The sequence below is a fragment of the Henckelia pumila genome, chromosome 1 (assembly GCF_033568475.1).
Source record: "Henckelia pumila isolate YLH828 chromosome 1, ASM3356847v2, whole genome shotgun sequence".
NCBI lineage: Eukaryota > Viridiplantae > Streptophyta > Magnoliopsida > Lamiales > Gesneriaceae > Henckelia > Henckelia pumila.
In genome coordinates this window covers 71,794,547-71,817,729 of record NC_133120.1, presented here as the reverse complement: position 1 = coordinate 71,817,729, position 23,183 = coordinate 71,794,547, and the positions used below count along the sequence as shown (strand labels likewise).

Here is a 23,183-nt window from a genome sequence, read left to right as displayed (position 1 = left end):
TGATAAAGTAAATTTTATACAAATTTTTTATTTTTATTCCTATTTAATGTATTAAAAATAACAGCACAATTTTTAAGATGTAGTTAATAGAAATATAATGATATATTAGTAAATTAATGCAAAAAAATATTACTAAATATAGTATATGACTATATATTTGAGACAAATAAAAAAAAACGTGAATTATTTAATTGAGACGGAGGAAATATTATTATTATTATTATTATTATTATTATTATTATTATTATTATTATTATTATTATTATTATCAATGTCATTACATTGAATAAGACGAATCATGATGACGTATTTGTTTCGAAATCTTACAATATTAAAATTTCAATTTTCAAGAAAACAATTTATTTATTTTTTAAAAATCGCATTAATTTGGACAGACACTCACTCACATTGCTGCAAGATTTGATTTGTATAAAAAAATTTGTGCATTTCTTTCATCAAACACGGTTACTTGTTTTTATTGCTGTTGCCATTCACATTTCACCCACACTTCAATGCCAATCCTCCATTGACGCCACTGTGTTAATGCTCCTCTTTTATTTTGGTTTCTTTATTTATTTATTCGCACAGTTCTTATTTTAATCCATTGAATCTCTCATCATTTATTGCCCCTGGCCTGGCTTGGTCTTCCCACCCACCCCTTTATATGGATTGATTCTTTGTTTTTGTTTGTTTTTTCAACCCATTTTATTAAATATTTGTTGCCCATTTTGTTTTCTCATCTAGAGGTTTTGGTTGCAGCAGAGTGTGGCAGAGGTACCCACTTCAAGATTTGCTGGGATATTTTTTTTTTCTTGATTGATGATAAATACGAGCATTGGAGGGATATTTGATTCAGTTCTCGACTTGTATTGCTTCTGGGTGTCGGTGCTGAGATCATACTTGTTGGGTTTTTGTTAGATTTTGGGCGCAATGCCTCCTCCAGTGGACTGCCCTTCTCCTGCTCCGACGACGCGTGCATCCAGATGGAAGAGGTGTGCGGTGTAATTGGTTGAGATTTGGAGTGTTCATTTGTGCTCTGTTGTTTGTTTTCTAGTTTTTTATGCATTTGTGGATTTTTGCAGCAGTTTTGAGATGATTAAAGAGGATGATCATTGTGTACTCAATGTGTCGCCGAGGCCTTCCCGCCATGAAAATCGTCCTGTGCGTAATTGCCTCACTTTAATTTGCTTTTTGAATCGCCCTTTCCGCGGCCATTTCTGGCACATCGGTCGTTTTCCGCCATTAATGTTTTTTTTTTTGTACTTATTTAGATGAAATAGCAACCAAGTTATACGGAATCTGAAATAATCCTTGGATTCATGCAACTGTATGTTGAATGAAATATTTACGTGTTAATTGAATTGAAAAAGGGGTTTTCATTTGGTGAGAAGTTGAGCTAAAATAGGTCGGTCACTTGTCATTTTGGCTGTGAAATCAGAATTTTTTGGTCGTTTGGGTTGTTCAACAATGGTTTGCTTTCGGAAAATGGAACTTTTCTCAGGCTTCTAAAATGTTTTATTCTCATTTGGAGTTGAGTTCTGAATTGTTAAGTTTTTGCTTCCAATAAGAAATTAGTGCTAATTACAATTATCAATAGAATGGTTTTCTTTGAACTTGTGCTGCAGATTTTGCGCATGGAGAATAAATCTGCTAGCAAGTTATCCAATTTTTCGGACACAGAGAAGGATCAGTGCTTTGAATCAATCAGTTGTCTTCTTTCAGATGGCAAGATGAATTCTAAGGTTATAGTTTTAAAGTTATCTTGTCATGGCTCGCTAGTCCCTTACTACATTGTATCACACTTGAAGGGAACATGCTAATGTAGAAACGCACTATGTTCGATTTAAATGCCTTTCATAAAACAGTATAAAGTGCTGAGAAAAACGAGATTTATGCATGACATGATTTGTAATATGCTACATGATTTTGGTATCATGCTTCTTGTCATCTGTTCGGTTGATAAGCTTGACTATGAAGGCCAGTCTATCCTTGATCAGCAGCAAGCCTAGTCTACTATATTTTTATTTTGTTAGACATTTATTTTCCCGGAATTGGTGATATTCATGGTGTAATACTTTCAGGCATGATGTTTGTGGTAATCCTTTAGATTAGATCATTGAACCATGGAGGCCAATCTGCTACTTCTACAGTCACAATGACTGATCCCTGTTGGGAATGTCAGCAAATAACAAATATTTAAGGCTTGTTCAGACTAGTTCCGGATTTTGATTTCATGTTAGGCTTTGAAGACTCTTCTTGATGCTAATCAAATTGATAAATGTCCGTAGGACTTTGTATAACTACATTCCCTTGATTCCTGCTGCTCAATTACCTTTGCAGTTACTTCTTCAACTTGAAATTGATCAAAATTATGTGTTAGCGCTGGTCCAAAATTAAGTGCATTCGTAGATCTCAGTACTATACGAAAAACCCTTTTTATTTCAAATCTTTGGATACGATTGTTAATTAAATTTATTTTTTTTCTGGAGAAGATCTAAAGAAATCAATTTCCTTTTTAGCTAGTGTTTCTGGTGCAAATATCACAATTATATATCAATCTCCTTCTTCAATTACAATAACTCTGGAATTACTGGAACAAAATTAATTATCCGCTTCTCTGCTTCAAGTTTTAGTGTGATCCCTCGATAAATAGATTTATCATTCTCATTCTTAAATTCACCATTCTGACAAAGGATGATGCTAAACGAGTTGAGGCACATAACATGACTTGTTTATGTCTTATTCTGTCTGTGGAACTTTGATGGCCTAATTTCATTAATTGGCTGTTTTTGTGCAGTCTTCAGAAGAACTTGTGACAGAAATTGCCAAGCTTGAGATTGAAATAGTGCACTTGGAACAATATCTTCTTTCTTTGTATCGAACCGCTTTTCTGCAGCATCTCCCAAGTATTTCGGGAAACCATGGGGTCAATGGACAACAAATTACTGGAACACCTCCATTGGGGTTTGTGCCATCTGATCAACCTTCGCACATGATGAAATTGAGAATCCCAAATAGTTATAATGACCATCATGATCAGAGTTCGCCTACCAGTGCTTTAACCGGCCCTAATGATTTGATTCACGTTGCAACCACAAAGTCATCATTTGGAAGGGTATATAAGCCTCACTTTTCGAACACTTTGCATTTAGTTGGTTCATTTCTGCTGCCTATATTGTTAGTAGCTGTAAAATTATTCTGTAATCATGAGAATGTAAAAAATTTTCTTGGACAATTTCAGGAGAAGAAAAAAGCTTATTCTCGTCATCGTAGCTTAGGAGATCATCTTGGAAATATCAGCACCAATGATGCTCTTGTTTGTCCCGACAGACTATCTGAGGAAATCGTAAGATGCATATCTTCGATTTACTGCAAATTGGCCAACCCCTATCCCACTCACAAAGGCTTTTCAGCCTCGTCCACGTCTTCATTCTGCTCCTCGAGCACATTTTCTCCCAGAAATTTATCTGGTAGTTGGAGTCCTCAATGCAACGATGAAACTACGGAGCGTTGTGATTTTGAAGCCATCAAACAGGAGAATGGTCCATACGCTGCAATGATCGAAGTCTTAAAGATATGTTTAGATGATGAAACTTACAGTTATGCGGCCACAATGCTACAGAAATTCAGGTGTTCGCATTTACCCACTTGCCAGTTTTAGTCGAATTTTGTTAAAATCAGCCAAATGGCTTATTTATAATGAAAGGATAATTTTTTGTTATGTTTTACAAGTATAGTTCATCTAATAAGCTCCTTTTTTGTTATATTTTACAACTATAGTTCATCCAATAAACCTTCAAGGAGCTTATTGGATTTTGATCTAGGACCCGTATCAGATATGTACCGTTTCTTCATAATTAGTATTAGCAAAGTGGTGCGTGCACAAGAAGCATTTTTCATCTTTTGGCTCAATTATTAATGTTTCCCATTTCCTCCCAACAAATTTCTAGTCAATTAAATCAGCCAAATTTGTCACTGTATTTGAGTGGCCTTATAAAAGAAGCTAATTGATACAGTGCCATGAATACATTTTTAGTCACGAATTATTGCTTTATTTCCGTAACCTTCAACTATTTTTTTGTGCAGGTCCCTAGTTAAGAGTCTTGAGAATGTTGATCCTAAGAAGATGCGGCGTGAAGAAAAGCTTGCCTTTTGGATCAATATTCACAATGCTTTGGTTATGCACGTAAGGCCTGCAAAACTTTATATCAATTTTGTGCGACCCTCAAAGCCTCTAACGACCGATATACTGAAAAATGGCCATCATCGTTAGCAGATGGTTTTCTAAAGTTTTTTTTTTTATTTTTATGAAAGCCGAATAATGTAACACAGGTTGCCCACCAGTTTCAGTGACCTTTTCAGCTTGTGTTTATGTGGCTGAATGATATTTCATTTCGGTTGCAGGCTTATCTAGCCTACGGCACTCAAAACTATATAAAAAGCACTTCCATTGTAAAGGTAAAAAAATAGTCCTTTATACCACGTAGTGTGTAGGTTGTATTTCATATTTTTAATAGTTAACTAATTCCGTACACATTTTTTCAGGCTGCCTATAATGTGGGTGGACATAACATAAATGCTTACGACATACAAAATTCCATTCTGGGAATCAGATCACACTATTCTGCACCGGTATGTACCCTTTTCTTTGTATAAGCCAACACATTGTTCAAACAAGCATGGGGATGAGACATATAACTGTTTGCCGTGTCCTCGCGTGATGTCTAATGTGGCAAATACTTCTGTGTAAAAATAAAATTGTGAGCTGATAAAAATTAAATAAATCGGTACTAAACCCCTCCCGGTCCAATTTAGGGTTCATATTTAAGAATTATTCGTATGCGACCACCTTGACCTACTCCTATCATCTTAACTCTCGCCATTTAATCCTTCCTCAAAATCCGCTCAGAATACAAATGGTGCTCTTCAGGAGTCATTATACTTTGAAAAGTAGCTGAGGGAATGGTTCTTTGCCACTTCACTTATTTCACTTCTTCCTCCTTTAGGAATTCCACTAATAGAGTGGAAATCAGGATTGAAAATCTCTGGAAAAGACGATTATCCTGTGATTGAGTTCTATTTGCCCTTGATCTACAAAAAAAGGGGACAGTTTAGCCTTTGGGTTAATTAGCCTCTTTCACTAATCAGTGTTTTCCATTTTAGTGTCTAATTTTTGCACTTCGTTGGCGTTAAATATAATTCATCTAGTCAAATGTAGCTGGTTTCAGTAATTTATCAGAAGCCTTGAAGCCTGTGAAGCTCTGATTTTTTTAACGAAATTGATTAGAATTACTACATTTGACTCGATGATGATAGAAGCCAAAAGGTGAAAATAGCTGGCATTAAATTAGAGCTTTTGGTTTTTCTAGTGCTGCGGTGAGACTGAGTGGAAGCAAGTTCTTTGACTCATTACCAAGTTTATGTCTCAGTAACCTGCTTCACCTTGACGAGCATAAATGTTTCATGCAGTGGCTTCAAACAATTCTCTCTCCCGGAAAGAAGTTCAAAAGTGGGAGCTCTAAGCATACTTATGCCATCGAATACCCTGAACCACTTGTTCACTTTGCACTTAGTTCGGGTGCTTATTCGGATCCTGCGGTAATATATTCATGCATTTCCTTGTTAGTTATTCCTGCATGGCAAGAAATGCACAGTTCTTGGTTTTCCTGGTTTTTATGTCTGTTAAATTATAGGTGCGACTTTACAAAGCAAGCACGATATTTGAGGACCTGAAAGTTGCTAGAGAAGAATTCATACAAGCGACAGTTTATGTTCACAAGGAAACAAAGGTTTACCTTCCGAAAATCCTGTCTTATTACGGAAAGGACATGTCACTCGACATGGCCGCGCTTTTAGAAGCAGTTGGCGAATGTTTAGTTGGTATACAACGAAAAGCTATTAAAACATGCGTGAAGGGTCGACCTGAGAAGCATGTATATTGGTTAGAACAGACGTCATCGTTCCGATACTTGATCCATAAAGAAATAGCAGCTCAAGGAAGCTAAGCTAGCTATATGATAAATGATAATTATAGTTATATACTTTGGGTGCTTCATGAATAGTTTGTTTGTTGATTTGATTTGATGTAAGTATGAGCTGTGAGGCATGTTTTTCTAGCTAGAGTAATAATCAAGATTGCAGTGGGAATATTTTGTTCACTGTATAGAGATAGCAGTAAGAGAATTGAGGCTTGGTTTTGCTAGTGTCCATTGATTCCTCTCAAGCATGAAAAACTTCCAAGTTTTAGATGTTTTTGTTTTAATATTTTTGGTCAATAACATTTTTATGCTTTTTGTTTGATTTTAAAAATAATTTGTCATGATTTATATGAGTCTCCAAAACATGATATTTATTTTCCCCAAAACAATCCTTTCCCTCGATCATGATGGACTGCAGAAAATTCCTTCGTGTGGACTGGAGAGTATGATATGTTGGTGTGACACTAGGATCCTTCAGGGGAGTATCGGATTATGAATTGGTGGTGGATAGTGATCCTGATGGAAGTGGCAGCTTGCCTACTGGAATAACTAACCTTATAGGATCATAAACTATTGTGGAAATACAAGTCTCGAATTGCAGGCTTTGACTAGGACGGGAAGCTCCAAGTAAGCTCACAAGCATAGATGGAAACGAAATCTTAGAAAAATGAAACACGAGTGCCTAAAGGCAAGCCAACGTTGACGTTTGTTGTGGTGGTATTTATTGAATTGAATTCAACTCAAGTGGGCACGGGGATTGAGAAACATAGAGAGATAGTAGGTTTAGCCGTTTTATGAAGACCACCCCCTGGTTAGCGATTGGGCATCGGCGTCCTTTACCTTAACGGTGTAGAACCGGCTTCCAAATAGACTGAGCTTAGCAGCTGACCAAGCTGAGAAACCGGCTCAGAATAGGAAAGGTCAACGACGAAGTTATTAACTACTAGTTGGAAAAGACGACATTATGGTTGCATCCCATCTCAACTTGCACCGGTGGCTAGTGTAGACTGATGCTTTACTTGTTCCAGAGATTAGGAATATTTGTTAGCCAACTGTTGGGAGCTTCTGTCTACTATTGCCACATCTGTCTACTACAGCCACATACTCTTCTTTGGGAAGGAATTAAGCGATTACTGCTTGTGGCTTTTTGCTTGGTACGGCTGGTTGGTGGTGGCCCTTAGCTCTGACGGTGGTTCTCTCCGGCGAGCAGCTGCGGCGGTGACTCCTCTTTTCCGACAGCCTAGAGTTTTGATGAGGCGTGTGTGTGGGATTGTGACATCGTAGCCGCTAGATTTTTTGCCCTACTTTGCTACTAGTTTTAGCCCCTTAACCTTTCTGCTTCAAGTTTAGTGTGCTCGCGATTTGAATTTGTGCGAGTGGCCGGAAGTTGCGTTGCGTCTACTGTTTGGGACTAGTTCTTGTCTTGTGTGTTGGTCTTGGGGGATTGTATTGGTGATTTTGAAGTGTTCTTACGATGGTTTAGCGTCTGCATCGCTGCTGCTTCCCAAGTTTGCACAGATTGTATTCTGCGCAATTCGATTTGGGCATGGGCATCTGTGTCTCTGCTTGTTTGCTCTGGAAGGGATCTTGAGGTGTGTTTGGTGGCATTGTTGTGAGTTGTTTGGAGCGATTTTGGCACTGGTCTAGATGCCACATTGCTGCTGGACGTGATTCTAACTTTCTACCCACCGAGTGATGAGATAGTCATAGAAGCAAGTAACTCGTGAGTGGAGCTAGGGACGTAGCCAGAAATCTTTTAGACTCTGGCCTACTTGATTCGAAAATAGAATAAAATAATATAAATTAAATATTTAAAAATTAAAATATAATAATTCGAAAACGGTAAAAATTCTAAAACATTTCATATCAAACTTGTAATGTTTCAACTGACTTTTCAAATAATATAAATATGAGCAATACTACATGTACAATGACTTTTGTACACCAAATCTTACGACACAATACATAAATTAAATATATCAAAATCTCATGATAAATTGAATATAAAATAATGCGATAAAATAGCAAAATTTCATGATATAATTGTTGTAAATATCGTTGTACACGATATTTATTGCACCTTTAGCAATGAAATCACTAAGATAGAATTTTTATACAAGAATTTATACATTATCAATATTAAATAACTTAATTGATCCATTATTTGATCACGAGAAAGTGTACATCATAATCGAAAAAAATTTCACTTTTACTATACTCAAAACTTAATTGAGGTGCAAACTGATCATTTTTCTGTAACCAACAACAAATAGCTACATAATGTAATCTAATAAAAAAAACTGAATTATTACCTCTAATGTAAAAAAATATTGAAAATTAAAATTATTTATGACAAATATTTATCATCATTATTAGAATAAAAAAAACTCTCGAGTTCATATCCATATTGTCATATTACTTTATATCTATAAAAAAAAAATATATTCATACTTTATGTCATGTATTAAATGAGCACATTGAAAATTTTCAAGGCACAATAGCAATTATTCTGTTCAATTTATATATTAATGAAACTAAATTAAATTAATGAATTTGATATAAAATTTATCTAATTTAAACAAGAGTTTCAAATAATTAATTGAAACAGTGCAAAATGAAGGAGTGGAGGGAAGGATGAAGCCCAAGAAAGATGGAAAAAATGTTTAAATTATAACGGGCTAAAGAACTAATTTAATGACAAAAATTATTAGCCCAACCCACACTAAAAATTAAATTAGGCTACATCAAAATGCACACATATATTAAGATCATTTTTTAAAAAAAAAATTAGTTAGGGCTGGAGTCCATCCCAGCCTTTGGGGCGGCTACGTCCCTGAGTGGAGCCAAAGATCGAACACTTGAAAACAAATATTTTTTGTCTAAAATATTTTCTACCCACCAAGTGATGAGATAGAAGCAATTAATTTATGAGATTATTTTGTAATTAACGAAAAAAATATTTTTACAAGAGTTGAAGAGGATAAATCGGTTATAATTTTTTGTAACTTAAAAGTATATGTTTTAAATATACAATTTTTAATTTTTAATTTTAATAAACAAATATTTACAAAAATTATTCATTAGCATTAGTCACTACTTCTTCTTATGACTAATAATAGGAAATGTTCAGCTCAAAACAATTTCTAAAATTTGTGTAAGGACTTATTGAACTAAATAATTAAATCATGAGTTTATAATTATATGTTATAAAAAAAATCAAATTTTCAAACGTTATTAAAATATATTTGAATTAAATTACACAATAGTGTAAAAATAAATCAATTCAAATGGAGTAAAGTTTTATTATAAAATAATAAATAAAGAACAAACCAAGACACTCATACCATATATGTAACATTGAAATTTAAAAAGTTAATTTTTTTTTCTCATCATAAAGACTAAAAACCAAAAAAATTATTTATGAGATGATTTGCAATTAACGAATAAATATTTTATCATTGGAGAAAATATTTTATAAATGATATTTATAGAATATAAGATAGAAAATTACAAAATCAGAATTATTTAATTTGATTTAACGTATTAATTATTAACAAATATATTACAAATTATATCGCTTCAAGACATACAAACATGAGATTAAAAAAATAATAATGAAGCAAATCCATGACACGAAACATGTAGTAATTTGCTCAAGATCAATTAACAAAACAATGAAAAACCAGAGCTGTAATAAATGGGTAAGCTTTGATATTAATATTGTGTCAAGATAAAATTATATTTAAACATTATATTTATAAGCTTACATGAGTTATTGAAATATTTTATCTTAAAATGTTAATGTAAATATAGAAAAACGATGATCATAAATGATGACACTGAAACTGCAATAATAGCTAGTTACATTGTTCGAAAATGTTTTAAATATTTTTATTGGTTGCATTGTTGACTGTTGAATACTATATCAATTTGATCCATCATTAAGGTAAATAAAATTTTTTCTTACAAAGACTATATAATGATTAGAAATTATTAATAAAAATCTGTTTTATATATCGAAAGACAACACTTCAATATACCACAAGAATTTAGATACATCAAATAAAGAAGAATGCACATTTACTTTCAGAATAGACAAAACAGTTGAAATAAAAGATGGAATGTTAACATTTGTATTTAAAGATATTCAAAATTCAATCAAAAAATTCTGTAACGAAAGCATTGTAAACAAAAAGAGATCAGTAGATTTCGAAAAACAAGAAATTAAAAATAAAAGAGTATGTCCAACAAATACATCAACCGTTAACGATATTGACATACAAGTAATAGAAAACGTAATCAGAATGCAGTTGGGAATGATGGAATTAATGTTATTCTTGCAAGTAATTATTTTTAACATAAAAAAATACCGTCCAATAAAAAATAAAATAATAATGATAGAAAAATACAAATATTGTTGGAGACAATATAACAAGAATTGCTATTAAAGATGATGAGAATATTGATTCTTCCATAAAGAATAAAAAACGGACGGTAAATGAAAAAAATCATGAAATATATGAGAGTCCAAAATATAAAAGAAATTAAACAAATATTTGACGCAATAATTTAAATTAAGGTTTAAAATGCATTATCTATATTATTTCTGTTTTTCATAAATCAATAGTCACAAAATAAGTCAACATATAAGATGAGAAATTACAAAATTAATATTTAATTAATTTTATTAATGTATCCCACTTATTAACAAATACAAAATAAATCATATTGCTTCAAGATGTACATACATGAGATAGAAAATAAGATGAATTCATGGTACGAAGATTGTCATAATTGCTCAAGATTAATCAACAAAATGATGAAAATTAAAATCCGAGCTGTAATAATTGCATAAACTTCAATATCAATATTGTGTCAAGATATAACAATATCAAACATTATATCTATAAGTTTACATGAGTTATTGATAATTTTTTATTTTAAACTGTTAATATAAATATAAAATAATGATGACCGTAAATGATGAACATTGAAACTACAAGGGTTACATTGTTCGAAAATGTTGTAAATATTTTTATTAGTTGTAATGTTAAAAATTATATTGATTTTATTACTAAGACGTGTAAATATTTTTTCTTTCAAAAAGTATATATTATCACAAATTATTAATAAAATCTATTTTATCTATAGGACGACAACACTTCAATATATTATAAGTTTTTAGAGAAATCAAATAAAGAATAATATACATTTCTTCTCAAAATGGACAAGACGTTTGAAATAAAAATGTAATGTTAGCATTTTTAATCGAAATCAATTCAAAACTCAAGCAAAAATTTTAGCAACAAAATCATTGCAATAGTAGATTTCGAACAACTTACATGAAATTAAAAATAAAAGAGAACATCGTCCAATAACAGCATCAATCATTAACGATATTGACTTACATGCAATAGAAGACAATAACGCAAGAATGAAGATCGAAGACGATCAAATTATTTCTACTCTTGAAAAGAAATGTTTTCAGCATAAAAGAAAAAATAAAAAATAAAAAAAGAGATCTTCTAACAAAAGAATCGAAGAATAAAAATATAAAAATGGAAATAATTGATTAAAACAACATCAGAAGTTGTTGTTGAAGATAATGATAAAATTATTATTTTTATATAAATAATAAAAAACGGATGACAAACGAAAAAATCGTGTAAGAAAGAAAATTGGTTATATAAAGGAAGAAAATGCGCAGTAATTCAATTTAAAGTTTAGAATGCATTATCTTTTTTTTCTCATAATCAATAGTGATAAAATAATTTTCAACGCTATGTATTATTATATTTTTTCTTAAATTTTATTTTATTAAATATATCATGATATCAAATTCTATATTTTTTCAATATCTAATTTATACAAAATTATATATTTTTACAACCATGGTTTCAAAAAATTATAGATTCAATTATATTTGTAATACGTAAAATTTTTGAACAAAAATTGTCCGCACTCATTTTATAATACATGTTGTACAAATTATATTACATTGAATTTTATTATTTACTAAAAGGGCTAATTGCATGCACACCCCCTGTGAAAAGTCTAAAAGACATAAAACCCCCTAAGAAATATTAATAGGCTAATGCATCCCTCAGTTTTTTAAAATGTAGCACATTTCACCCCTATGTTATACAAACTGAGGCACATTTATATCCTCTCATAGGGGTTTTTATGCTAATTTTTTTAAAACATAGGGTCTAACATGCTATTAATTTTACACAGAGTGTTTTATGTCTTTTTAGACTTTTCACAGGGGATGTGAATGCAATTAGCCCTTTACTAAAATACAATAAAAATCATTAATTAACTGCACGTTAATCTCTTATCATCTCAATTTATTTATTTAATAATGCTTAATAAAATGTGTTTTAACGTGCATCGCACGTGTCTTTTACTAGTAAAATAAATGTCGTGAACAACGATTTTCAAGAGATTTACCCACACAGCGAGCTTCCTCCGATTTTTGTAAATTTCTCGACTGAGAGAAGAAAATAAAACATAAAAAAATTCTTCACACCATGTAGTGACCCTGCATGGTATCACCTACTAACTGGCAACTAATAGCATGCATTAAACTTAATACAGCAAAATAACTTAACAGAGTAAATCATGCGGAAACAAAACCATAATTTACATAACAACTAAGTATCATAATCCAGGCTTAAATCTGTAGTGATACAACCAAATCGAAAACTTAAAAAGTAAATATTATACAGCTATATCGAATCCTGCTGTATAAAAATCCTCAAGGCTCCTGCTTCCTAGTCCTGCCTTGAACTACCAGCTCCGTCCATCCTGCGACCTGCCCCATGGAATAGGGTGTCCAAGATAACAACTAGGACGTGAGCGCTAACGCCCAGTACATAAACATGAGTAAACATATGTATATAATGCATGCAACATGATGACTGGTATAGGGTCATCTGAAAAGTCATGCTCAGAACCGGCGCCACATTAGTGCTGCCACCGCACGGATCAACCTCTGGGTGCAACCACACTCGTCTAGTACACTAGAGTAGACAGACATAAATGCTCCCGCCGTCGCGGTACTCTCAGTGACAGACTATCGAGTATAAAGCTGAGCGGCTCTATAATCAGGTATAACAAGGTATAGACTCAACGTGTATATGTACATGACATATGAGTATAGAAAACGGTAAATCATACATCATGCCATATAATAATGCCAAATAAATGCAACATATAAACATGTATACCCGCTGGCAATCTCAGTCAATGTGTACGTACCTCTAGGCTAGTTCAAATATAATAGGATCCTAGGTTTCAAGCCTATATTCAAAAGTTCACTGTATCACTATATAAATTCTATAAGCCTTAACTAAGTTAATAAGTACTCCCAAAACTTAAATAGATTCCCGGACCATACCTTCGTCCGTAGTTAGCCCTTTGAAGTCGCTAGTCCCGGATGACTATAACCACACCTTGGTTATTCCAGAACCTCTATTATAACCGATAGGGCCCTCAAGTGTATATCTCACACTATATAACTGAAGAAGGAAACTCGGGAATTCGTATTTCAAAATGAAATCGAACGAGCCCTATTTATAGGCAAAATTCCCGGCCAGGATCGGAACTTCCGATCCAGCTCATTGTATGCATGTGTGACACGTCGGGATCGGAACTTCCGATCAGGCGACCGGAGCTTCCGATCTGCTCTACGTTCAACACTTGTCAAAATTCATGGCTTAGTCATCGAGCATTGCTGGCAGCTGGAGATCGGAACTTCCGTTCCAGGATCGGAGCTTCCGATCTCGGTGCTTCCGCTGAGCTTCCGAAGTGGCTGGGATCGAAGCTTCCGATCTGGGTTCGGAGCTTCCGATCCGGCCCAAACTCAAAAGCCCAAATTCTCTTCTGAAGCCCAATTAAACTCCGGAATCGGTTAATTACTAACCCTTAATTCTGTTTAACATATTATTATCTTAAAATGAAATCTGGGTTACTACACGCCATATGCCAATAAATGTCGAGAACTAAGATTTTGAGCAAGATTTACCTGATTTCTAAAGATTTAACCATGGAGAGAAGAAAACCTAAGGAACCCACTTTTCTTCGAACATCGACTGAGTAGAAGGAGTGTGATTTTTAGGTTTGGCTTTTGTTAGGGGAAAGGAGATTCATGAAAATAACGTGTAGGATAGAAACATGGATTGTTAATATTGGGGTGAAGCGTGAGTTTAGTTAACCTACTTTAATATAGGTGGTTAGTCATTTTGAGAGTAGATTAGACTGTCTTAATGCAAAAACATATCAAAAAAGGGATTAACTTGAAAACCTATCCACAATCCTGCTTTATATTGGGTGAGTTTTATATTGGGTACTCGGGCATAGGAGAGTTGGTAAGGCCTGAGGTGACGTGGAAAGAACTTCTCCAGCGTTGCGGGTTCGATTCTCGTGTGAAGCATATTTTCTGCTGAAATATTGTGGGGGTATGCTCTGGGGGTTGGCCGTGTTGCTCACTCCTTCCGGTCCCTGCCGCTCGTGCACATCACTCGATTTAACCCCGCATTAGTCAATGGGCCTCTGACTCATGTGGAATGAGGTCCTCTTCGGGGTCAACTTTTTTTAGAATAGTGTGTATATATATATATATATATATATATATATATATAGAGTTTCTTTCAAGTGCCCACCTACCATGCCCACCAATGATGTGACACTATTCTATTGGATGTGATAAAGATGTGATAAATTGTAGGTCCAATAGAATAGTGCCACATTATTGGTGGGCATGGTAGGTGGGCACTTGAAAGAAACTATATATATATATATATATTCACTCAATTAATTAGGGTTTTGCAGCAATCGGGGAAATTTAAAAATTGGGGCAAATGCAAGCATTACGATCTCCAGTAGTACCTTCATCGACACTCTTCTTTTCATCATCGTCCAGCTTCACCTTAGGTCAACGTAAAAGTGTATCTCAGAAGATCTCAACAACGACAATCAAAAGCCAGCATCTCTCCCTGGACAATCAACAAACTACCATGGCGGAGTCTTCAAGGATTGCAAATCCCAAATGGGCCCAGAAAACTGTTACCATTCCTTCCCAGAGGCGCGGCTGCCATCTCATTACATCCAAGGTGATGATTTTGAGTCCTCTTTCATTTTGCTCACTCTTTCATCGCACTTTGCTCTGCTTTACGTAGGAGATTTTTGTGTGATTAGCATATAATCATTAGCTGAACCTCTTCGGCGTCAGTACTCTCATCTATTGAGTTATATTTAGCTGACCCGGCTTATTCTTTTATACTTCCTACGGCTTATTTACTGTGGAAAGTTGTACTGTTTGTTTCTACTGCTGTTTGCTGTTATCCGTCTTCCCGTGTTGTGTTGCAATACTTATTAACTTTAAAATGACCATGGATCCTCCAACTTTTTAGGCTGGTGTTTCAGTTGCTGTGAATTCACAATTCATTGTGTCATATTTGGCATCACAACTCTGGAATTAGGTAGCTTAGCTTAGATGGTTTTCAGCCTATCCTTAGCCTTTAAGTTTTAATTGGACCCGACAGAAAGTCCATATGAGTACAAATAAAAAATTGTGCCCCCAACATTCCTAATCTATTATATTCCCCACTATTAATATGTTGACTTGGTGTATGCTGATTTTGCTTTTATGACCTTTCAACTTGCCCCAGATTTTGAAAGAGATTGGACAGGATCTATCTGGGTTCAAATGTGGCCTTGCCCATTTTTTCTGTAAGCTTGAGACTACCTGCAATTTTATTGAGCAAAGAGCTTTTTGAGTTAATATCATTTATTTTTATGTTTCCTCAGTTATGTTCCATTCCATAATTCTTTTCCTTTTTCTCTGATTTTCTCATTCTGACATGTGCATGAAACAGTGCAGCATACAAGTGCTTCTTTGACTGTGAATGAAAACTACGATTCTGATGTCAGACATGACACAGAGACATTTTTGAACAGAATAGTTCCAGAGGTAGTACCTTTATTTTATCCATTCTTCAGATGGTGCCATTTATTATTGGCAGACGGTGTTCATTTGTTTGAGTTTTTAATTTCAGGGACCGTCTGCACCATGGGAACATACTATTGAAGGTAGTCTCCCTCCTTTTTGGATCAAGATATTGGAACATAATTGTGAAAATGGTTCCCTTTTCTTTACTCCATGTCCTTGTCGAAAGGTTCTTGATTTCTCCTGATACCGGTTACCTTTTAGCAAATGGAAAATTACTTAGAGTTTGAATTATTGAACTATCAACAGTTGTACGATGCAAAGTATCAGTCAGACCATATGCATAGCTTCGTGGGTTTATAACCAGTTGGACTATGTCTGTTGTTTTATGGGCGACAATAAATTGCCTGTTACACTGAATAGTTTCTCGTATGAGTCTCATAGGCATTACCTGCTGTTGGCTCTTAGTTGTGGGCGACCGGTTCCCGTAGAAAAGAAACTTGGTATTTGTTATTTGTCTACTGCGGACCTCCTATTATCCTTGTCCCTTTATGGGAAAAATAACGGTAAAACGAGCTGAGAAATTGCGAGGAAGAATGTGTTTCAGAGTTGAAAATTGAAAGGAAATTCTTTGTAGGGACATATTGATCTAGAAAGATGTCTTCAACTAGCTAACTGGGTACAATAGTCATTAATTATTACTTTATTAACTTGTCTGCCAAAAATACCAGGTACAGGACGCTTGAAGAACATAAACATACTCAGTACCTCTTATCATTTCTCCTGAATGTGTTTTTCTTAGTTTTGTTCCATATCTTGAAAATATTAGATAATGGCTGACTTCTTGCTCATAGAATTGTGCTTGCTTTGTTTTCCTTGAAAGCAATCCAAGCTTTGTGGAATGTAGTTCTATCTGGACAGCAAGTTGTCATATGGGTTTGGGGGAGGAAAGGGGTTGCATAAATAATTTTTTTTGTTTTTGGGCTACCTCTCGCCATTTTTTATTGTTGTGTCGGTCATTTGTAGCTTTTTCATCCACTGGTGATGAACAAATTGATCTGGATAAATCATAAGCACTTAAAATATAATATCATTATTTGATTTTCTTACCCAATAATATTTGACAAGATTCTTGATATCATGCCTTTGTTGCAGGTCCAGATGACATGCCGGCTCACATCAAGTCATCAATGTTTGGATGCTCTCTTTCGTACGTGTTTATTTTCCTTTATCTTTCTCTTTTTTTTTTCAAGTCGAATTGCATTGTTATTTAAAGTGGCCTAATTCATGGTGAAAAACTTTCATGATATTGAACTTATGCAGGATTCCGATCACGGATGGAAAACTAAATATGGGAACTTGGCAGGTACTCAACTAAGTACATGCCTCTGCTGAAATTTTGCAACCCCAAAGTAAAAGGAAAAGTGAATTAAATATCCGAGTCTTCCCCGTCATCAATAAAGTTTTTAGGAGTTCATAGGATGTAATTGTCTTGCTCAAGTGATCAGGATGTTAGGGGCGACTTCAGTTTTAGTATTACTTGTTAAACATGCAAATTCCTAAAAACACACTTATATTATTCATTTGTGGGGTTGGCTTTGACTTCTTGTTAGAGGCAGGTTTTTCTAATATAATTGGTACCATGACTACAATGGAGATGCATTCAACCAAGAAATTTTGGTTGTGCATGACAAATAGCTTGATAGAAACCCATAGAGAGAGAGTGTTCAACTATTTTAGAAATTGCATTTAGCAGTAGCCTCTTGGATGAGTTAGCTAGTGGCAACTAGACATGTGGTGGCAGATTGGCAGTGCTGCGGGTAAGAGTTTAGCAGTACCGGTGGCTGCATTGTTGGGCTGACTGCAGAGCCCAGAGGTGTGTGCCAGTAGTGTATATGTTGCTCATGGCCTTTTGAGTTGTCAATTATTCCCGGTCGAAGGTCCGGTTGAATTGGTTGAATTTTAGCAAATATATGAATGTTCACTGTGGTGGGTTTAATATCACGAGGAGTGACATCTTATTCTCAACATGATCACTTTCAACTAGGATTTGACGCTCTTAAATTGCTAGATTTTGTTGACTATTGGATTATTAATCTGATAGAATTACGACAGACGTGTCAGTTTTTTACTAGACGGGAGTATGTCTAAGAATTTTGATTCCTTTGTTCCAGGGAATATGGCTATGCGAGCACCGTGACTCTGCTACTCCACGCAAGATTGTGGTCACCCTCAATGGGATATAAGACTTGGATTGTGTGGAACTATGTGAGCTGGATTTTCCATTTTGATAAAATAACAGGTTTCTCATGTAACTACATATTTGAATGCTCGTGCACCGAGTGATAAATTTGTTGAGTTAATGATCCATGAAACGCCACATGTATAGGATGAACCAGTTTGCTTGAGCAGTAAGAACTGAGTTGATATCATTCATGAGTTTATGCCGATTTAATCGTTCTTTATTCGAAGTTGTCTCAACGAGGTCGTCGTCCAGTTGAGCTTATGTACAGAGTTGAGACCATTCAAAAGCGTAGTTGGTTTTGGTTGTTTTGGTGGGAATATGGAGAGGAGACATCCAGGATGATAGTGTGATAGGAAACCGAAACTTTTGTTTATTCAAATAATATAAAGCCCATATAGAATTAACGGTATTTTAAATTCTTGTTTTTAAAAATCAGATATAAAGCCCTGGAAACACAAGTTTTTAAATAGATGATTCATGTGTTTTTTAGTTTATTAAAATGGAATTTTCCCCTAGTTGAAATATGAAGCGTCTTTTTTTTTGGTAACGTAATCAAAATATTATTATTATTATGTATATCCAGACAAGATGACAATAACAATATCAGGGTACTCAAATTAGTAGAGGAGATGAGTTGTTGACCAATGGTAAGAAGTTTGGTTTTTCATATCAACATTTTTTCGAATTAGTCTGTCACATAGAGTGTCGAGTGTGTTTTGTAAGGTATTGTCTTAGTTCGAGATAATATCCCTAACGTATTAAACGTTTCATGGTTGAAGAGATTTTTGGTATAAAGTCAAAGATTTGTTATGGGCTTGCGTGAGGGGAACTCTATTACAACTCTATTTTTCTAAAAAAAGTAGATTAATAGATCATGCAGGCATTTTTACTTGGTTCCACTGCATCGACAATTCCAGCAACTTCATAAATGAATGGCTCACAATGCCTCTGCTTTAAATTTAAATCCAGACATAAGTGATCATCAATAACATGGGTAAAACCAAATTTGTGCAATGATTATTTTTTTAAAAAAATTCTTTTACACCATCTCTTCATTGAAATGCGCTTAATAGTATAGTTTATGATATAATTTGAAGGAACATTTTAAAAAAAAACATAAATAATACGCAACGAATGTAGCGGGAAACTAGTATATGTGTGAGTTGTTTTGAAAGTTAAAAAGTCTTTCATATCTCATATTCTCATTATCCTTTCTGTATTTAGAAAAAATTATTGTCATTGGCACGCAGTGCGTGCATAAATATATAATTTTTTTTGAATTTGATAATTTTTGCGTAAATAATGTATATTATTTTATTATGATACAATACTTATAGATTAGATACGATATTAGATACGATTTAAGTGAGAAAGTTGACATAAAGTAGAAAAAAATTGGAGAAAAAATTGGAAAAAAACGGAGAGACATACGAAAATTATTGATAAATTCACACTAACAAAATTAGAAAACAAATGTTATGAAGAGTAAAATCGCTACGAAACTAAGATGTTACGTTGACATACTTATTACTTATTATACCAAAGTTAATATGAGGAGACCTTTTTAATATTTGTTATCCCAACAAAAAAACTTTTGAGTGTGTTAATCTTAGATTTGTTGGGATTTGGTAAATAGTATTTTCAAATATTTCGTATGACACGGTTTCACATAAAATTCATATTTCAAATGGATACGATGCCGTTTCGTATAATTTACTCAATCACCAAAATGGTTATGATTTATTAGGATTTGAATTTGCGAACATTATATCTAATTTTCATCTTTTCTATATATGTTCTTTTAGACTCTTTCCTTTTCTTCACTGTTTGATTAGAAATTTTCTTGAAACATCCAAATCCTCAAAAAAGAAAGCTAATCATTTTCATGAAAATTGTTTGAATCAATTTTTATCTCCATATGTAATATCTTGTTAGATCTTGGTAATTTGGTGGCAATTAACATAACTATATATAAGCTGCGTTACAATCTATTTTAATCAATTATCAAAGATATTATAAAATCATCTCTAAATTTCTAAATTTCAATATAATATCTAGATTTATTTAACATTGCACAATTATTTAATATTTTTTTAAAAAATAATTTATATGCACATAATTATTCTCGTAAGTATGATAAATATTTAACTCAGGTACCGGATTTGAAGGAAATGGTTCAAGACCCGTAGATAAACCAGTTGATTCGAGTTAAATTACGAATCTGAAATCCAAATCGATCAAATCATTGAATGTAAATGATAAAACATTGATTGATGTAAATGATAAAACATTGATTGATTATTCATCTTTGTTTTTATTGAATGTTTGATTCAGATCTTACAAAGATTATAATCATACATTAATTATTTTATTCAATTATATTGATTTATCATCATTATATTATGCACATCATTATATCTACGAGTTGAACATTGTCTAAGCGGTTTTACATTGTTTATTCCCCATTTTCTTGTTTTTTTTTAACTTCAAGACATTATTTAATGTGGATGTATCACACATCGATTGATTATGAATTCTTGTTTTATCCAATGACGGGCTCGTCTTTTATAAAGGAGTTGTGTCATGCATCATTACCTAATTCAAATATGTTGATTATCATTATTATATCATGCATCCTTCATCATCTCATCCACAAACCAACCGGTGCCCAAATATGTATATATACTATTGTCTGTATGCATGCACGCTTGTGTGCAATTATATATACGCAAATGTTTTGTGTTGTTTTTTTTTTAAAAAAAAATATGAATACACATGAGCATGCTAATTGTAAATAAAAAAATTCAAAAGAGCCTGCAGATCGCGAGAAATGACATCAGATAATGCAAACCAAAATTTGACCCAAATTGAGTGTAAATGGTGGAGGTTGCATAACATTTTATGAAATATTTGAAAAATGCTTCACTACCATACCATAGCTTTGTAAAGACTCTTTTAACTTCAATAATAGTAACATATATAATGTGAACTGACTATATATATATATTATTAAAAAAATTCATGTGGTGTCGTTTAAATGAATAATTTTGTGAGACAGATCTCTTATTCGATCAAATTTATGAAAAATATTACTTTTATGTTAAATGTATTACTTTTCACTATATATATGGATCGAATCACATGTCTCATGGATAGATATTTGTAAGACCGTGTCACAACAGACCTACTTTATATATATCTATACCAATTATAAAAATGTGAACCAATATCAAAGCTTTTCAATTGTGTATTTTCAACTTTTTTCTTGCAGGTTTGTACACAATTGATAAATTTTGTGAGGATATTTTTGTATAATCAATTATTATGATGTGTCAAAATTGACAAAATGTGTGCATATTATATAAGATCAAGTTTCCAAAAAGATTGAAATACCAAATATTTTGGTTTTTTTTTTCTTATAGATAAAGTAAATAGGTTTTTTCCACAAAAAAATTAAAAAAAATTCCACAAAAATCTTAATTAAATATTCATCCAGTTTACTAAAAGACTAATAAAACACCAAAATAATTTGGTTTTATTTTTTTTGTTTGTAGATAAAATGAACATATTTTTTAAAAACAAAATCTTATGTATTTTAATTTATGTAAGGATCTATTGAGCTAAATAATTTTATCATGCGTTCATAAATATATATCAGATTTGTAAATGTTATTAAAATAAATATCTATATTAATTAAATTATACATCGGTGTGAAATAAATCAATTCAAGTGGATTCAAATTTAATCCAAAATAATAAATAAAGAACACACCAACACACACACATCATATATATAAAAATTTGAAATTAAAAAAATTAACTATTTTTCCTCCTCATAAAAGCTAAAAACTATAACAATTATTTTATCATGAGATAATACTACAATTAACAAATAAATATTTTTACAAGAGTTGGAGATGAATAAACCGGTTATGACTTTCTGTAACTTAAAAATAAATGTTTTGAAGGTAAAATTTTAAATTTTTTGTAAATAAATCTTTACAAAAATTAGTTATTAACATTATTCACTACTTTTTCTTGTGACTAATAAAATGTTCAGCTCAAATTAACGACGACGTTCACAATTCCGTCTTGCATAGGAAAAAAAAAATGGTATGAATATCTTAATTATTTTCAACAAAACTATAATATTGATATTATTTCCTTTAATTATTTAAGTTTAAGTATATATATATTGATCAATCTACTACGGGCTATGTAATAACTTCGAAAAAAAATCTAGAAGAATTATCGATCACGTATAACATCAAATTAAAGTCTTGAAAAAAAATTACCTTGATGAAAATTCTCAATCAGATTAATAATTTACAAAAAATTAAAATATTATTTATTATTTTAATTTATTTTTATCATTTCACGAGCAAAAATTTGAATATTTTATCACTGGAGCTAATATTTTATAAATACATTTATAGAACCTGATATAAGAAATTACAAAATCCAAATTTAATTTGATTTAACGTATATTACTTATTAACAAATATAAAACAAATTATTTTGCTTCAAAACATACATACATAAGATTAAAAAATAAGTAAAATCCATGACACGGGGCATGTAGTAATTGCGCTCAAGATATTCAATCAGCAAAACAGTGGAAAACTCGACCTATAATAACTGGATGAGCTTCGATATCAATATTGTGTCAATGTAAAACTATATTTAAACATTATATTTATACTTTTACATGAGTTATTGAAATGTTTTAACTGTTAATGTAAATATAGAAAAACGATGATCATAAATGATGACACTGAAACTGCAACAGTTACATTGTTCGAAAAATTTGTAAATGTTTTTATTTGTTGTAGTTTTGAATATTATATCGATTTGATCCATCATCAAGGTATATAAATAATTTTTTTCTTACAAATACTATATAATGATTATAATTATTAATAAAATCTGCTTTATATATATGACGACAACACTTCAATATACCACAAGTATTAAGATACACCAAATAAAGAAGAATATATTTTTACTCTCA

The 23,183-nt window shown here is 32.5% G+C and overlaps 2 protein-coding genes across 7 annotated transcripts; both read left to right on the top strand.

The window, feature by feature from the left end:
* Nucleotides 1-446: 446 nt before the first annotated feature.
* Nucleotides 447-6,239, top strand: LOC140891572 (uncharacterized). Of its 6 annotated transcripts, none has more exons than XM_073300142.1 (11): nucleotides 447-539; nucleotides 760-992; nucleotides 1,083-1,161; nucleotides 1,626-1,742; nucleotides 2,798-3,115; nucleotides 3,242-3,630; nucleotides 4,087-4,186; nucleotides 4,405-4,458; nucleotides 4,546-4,632; nucleotides 5,470-5,598; nucleotides 5,694-6,239. In XM_073300142.1, the coding sequence occupies exons 2-11, from the start codon at nucleotides 931-933 to the stop codon at nucleotides 6,003-6,005; spliced, it is 1,647 nt and encodes a 548-aa protein (XP_073156243.1). In that variant the 5' UTR covers nucleotides 447-539; nucleotides 760-930; the 3' UTR covers nucleotides 6,006-6,239. The 6 variants fall into 6 exon arrangements, with proteins under 6 accessions (XP_073156243.1, XP_073156253.1, XP_073156276.1 ...); XM_073300152.1 differs by having other exon boundaries at nucleotides 492-539; nucleotides 763-992; XM_073300175.1 differs by lacking the exon at nucleotides 447-539 and having other exon boundaries at nucleotides 550-774; nucleotides 919-992; nucleotides 1,086-1,161.
* An 8,551-nt stretch (nucleotides 6,240-14,790) lies between these two features.
* Nucleotides 14,791-18,359, top strand: LOC140874769 (uncharacterized). Its single transcript, XM_073278158.1, has 7 exons — nucleotides 14,791-15,091; nucleotides 15,650-15,710; nucleotides 15,857-15,951; nucleotides 16,037-16,070; nucleotides 17,083-17,137; nucleotides 17,251-17,293; nucleotides 18,102-18,359. The coding sequence occupies exons 1-7, from the start codon at nucleotides 14,840-14,842 to the stop codon at nucleotides 18,171-18,173; spliced, it is 612 nt and encodes a 203-aa protein (XP_073134259.1). The 5' UTR covers nucleotides 14,791-14,839; the 3' UTR covers nucleotides 18,174-18,359.
* Nucleotides 18,360-23,183: the final 4,824 nt, after the last annotated feature.

Bases quoted from the DNA above. Each gene is read 5' to 3' on its own strand.
- LOC140891572 (XM_073300142.1), top strand. From the start codon at position 931: ATGCCTCCTCCAGTGGACTGCCCTTCTCCTGCTCCGACGACGCGTGCA. The intron at 4,633-5,469 runs GTATGTACCCTT...TGTTTCATGCAG, and splicing joins GATCACACTATTCTGCACCG to TGGCTTCAAACAATTCTCTC. The intron at 5,599-5,693 runs GTAATATATTCA...GTTAAATTATAG, and splicing joins GTGCTTATTCGGATCCTGCG to GTGCGACTTTACAAAGCAAG.
- LOC140874769 (XM_073278158.1), top strand. From the start codon at position 14,840: ATGCAAGCATTACGATCTCCAGTAGTACCTTCATCGACACTCTTCTTT. The intron at 15,092-15,649 runs GTGATGATTTTG...AACTTGCCCCAG, and splicing joins GCCATCTCATTACATCCAAG to ATTTTGAAAGAGATTGGACA. The intron at 17,138-17,250 runs GTACGTGTTTAT...GAACTTATGCAG, and splicing joins ATGTTTGGATGCTCTCTTTC to GATTCCGATCACGGATGGAA.